The sequence below is a fragment of the Arachis ipaensis genome, chromosome B1 (genome assembly GCF_059453495.1).
Source record: "Arachis ipaensis isolate K30076 ecotype BB chromosome B1, ASM5945349v1, whole genome shotgun sequence".
In the NCBI taxonomy this organism is placed as follows: Eukaryota; Viridiplantae; Streptophyta; class Magnoliopsida; order Fabales; family Fabaceae; genus Arachis; species Arachis ipaensis.
The window spans coordinates 29,703,293-29,704,940 of record NC_142436.1 but is presented as its reverse complement, the minus strand read 5'-3'; the positions used below and the strand labels follow the sequence as shown (position 1 = coordinate 29,704,940).

Below are 1,648 nucleotides of genomic sequence, written 5' to 3'. Positions count from 1 at the left end.
TCTAAAAAATCACAAACAAGTTCGAAAGACCGTATTGCCGCCCAGCTGTTCGGATGTAGCTGGGACGGCGCCACGGAGCACCGGTTCAATAACTGCTGGACAAATGGAGAAAAGGGAAGCTGAACACCGAGCCGGGTAAACATCGCCTCATACACCCACATCCAATCCGGCACAGTCGGGGAGTCGAGATTGGTATAGCAAACCCTCTCGTCAACCCCAGGAAGGGAAAGCTCATAGTGGCGTTCAGCATCGCCACCCCCACAAACAGCCCCTTCATCGCGGAGCCATTGGAGGTCCGCCTCCGTCATCCGCGACGGCGTCCCCCAGACGTCACTAGTGACCCAAGAAAAAAGACTAGGGACACCCCCCGCCGGGGCCACCGGAGCCCTCACACCCTCCGTCCTTCGGGCAGGCCTTGTTGAGGTCCGTGTAGTCGACGCACATTCGCCATTTCTCGTTAGATTTCTTCACTAGTACGACGTTGGCTAGCCAGGTCGTGTAGGGGATTTCCCTGATGAAGTTGGCTTCGAGTAGGGCTTTAACTTGCTTTTTGACCTCGGCGGCCCGGTCTGATGACATTTTTTGTCTCCTTTGTGCTACGGGTTTGGCTTTGGGGTCTACGGAGAGTCGGTGGGACATTAGGTCGGGGCTTATTCCCGGCATGTCGGCCGGCGTGAATGCAAACAAGTCTCTATTTTGTTTCAGGAGTTGAGAGAGTTCCTCTTTGAGGTCGTATGGGAGGTTTCTATTAATGAAGGTGTATTCATCTTTGGTTAGCCCTATTTGTAGTTTTTCCATATCTCCTTCTGGTTCTGGCTTGGGTTGGCCGTCTTGTCGGGCATCCAGATCGGCTAGGAATACTCCGGCCGCATCTCGGGACTTTTTCCTTAGGGCTAGGTTGGTGTTGTCGCATTCGGCGGCGACTTCTCGGTCCCCGTGGATGGTACCGACGGAGTCGTCGTCAGTTCTGAACTTCATAAGGAGGTATTTGGTAAAGATGACTACGGAGAAGTCATTGATTGTTTTCCTTTCGAGGATTACGTTATAGGCTGTGGAATCTTTTAGGACTACAAATTCGGATAGGATTGTTTTCTTCTGGCTGCTCGTTCCTATGGTGATGGGAAGTGTGATTGAGCCATCTGGTTTGAGAAAGTTGTCTCCTAGTCCCATGACGCCGTTGCGGTGTGTTTGGAGGTTGTCGTTGTGGAGCCCAAGTTTATCGAAGACTCCTCGGAAAAGAATGTTCGAGTCTGCCCCGGTGTCTACTAGTATCCTTCGCACTAGTCCTGTTCCGATTCTTGCCGAGATGACGAAGGGGGCATCCTCGGCCGAGGTGCCGTGCTGGCAATCCTCTGGTAAGAAGGTTATCATGTTGTCGGCCGCAGTTGGTGGGGTTTGGTTTCTGACAGCCATTACTTTGAGATCTTTTTTCATCGTTAGTTTTGACTTACTTGATACGTCCTTGCCTGTGATGACGTTTACTATGATGGTCGGGTCTTCCTCCGGGCTTTTCCTGGGGGGTTGCTTTTGGGTTCTTGTGTTACGCCCTTCTCTTTCCGTCGACCTTTCTCTTTCCGCGCGTCTTGGTTCTCTGATGATTTTGGCAAATTCTGGGAGTTTGCCGTCTCGTATGGCTTGTTCGAGGGCG

The 1,648-nt window shown here is 52.0% G+C and overlaps 1 protein-coding gene across 1 annotated transcript; it reads right to left on the bottom strand.

The window, feature by feature from the left end:
- Positions 1 to 354: 354 nt before the first annotated feature.
- LOC148576092 (uncharacterized) lies at positions 355 to 1,413 on the bottom strand. The gene has a single exon (XM_088502673.1). The coding sequence runs from the start codon at positions 1,411 to 1,413 to the stop codon at positions 355 to 357; it is 1,059 nt and encodes a 352-aa protein (XP_088358799.1).
- Between the last annotated feature and the right edge of the window lie 235 nt (positions 1,414 to 1,648).

What these genes read in the sequence shown, in the direction of transcription:
- LOC148576092 (XM_088502673.1), bottom strand. Translation starts at nt 1,413, where the DNA reads ATGGCTGTCAGAAACCAAACCCCACCAACTGCGGCCGACAACATGATA.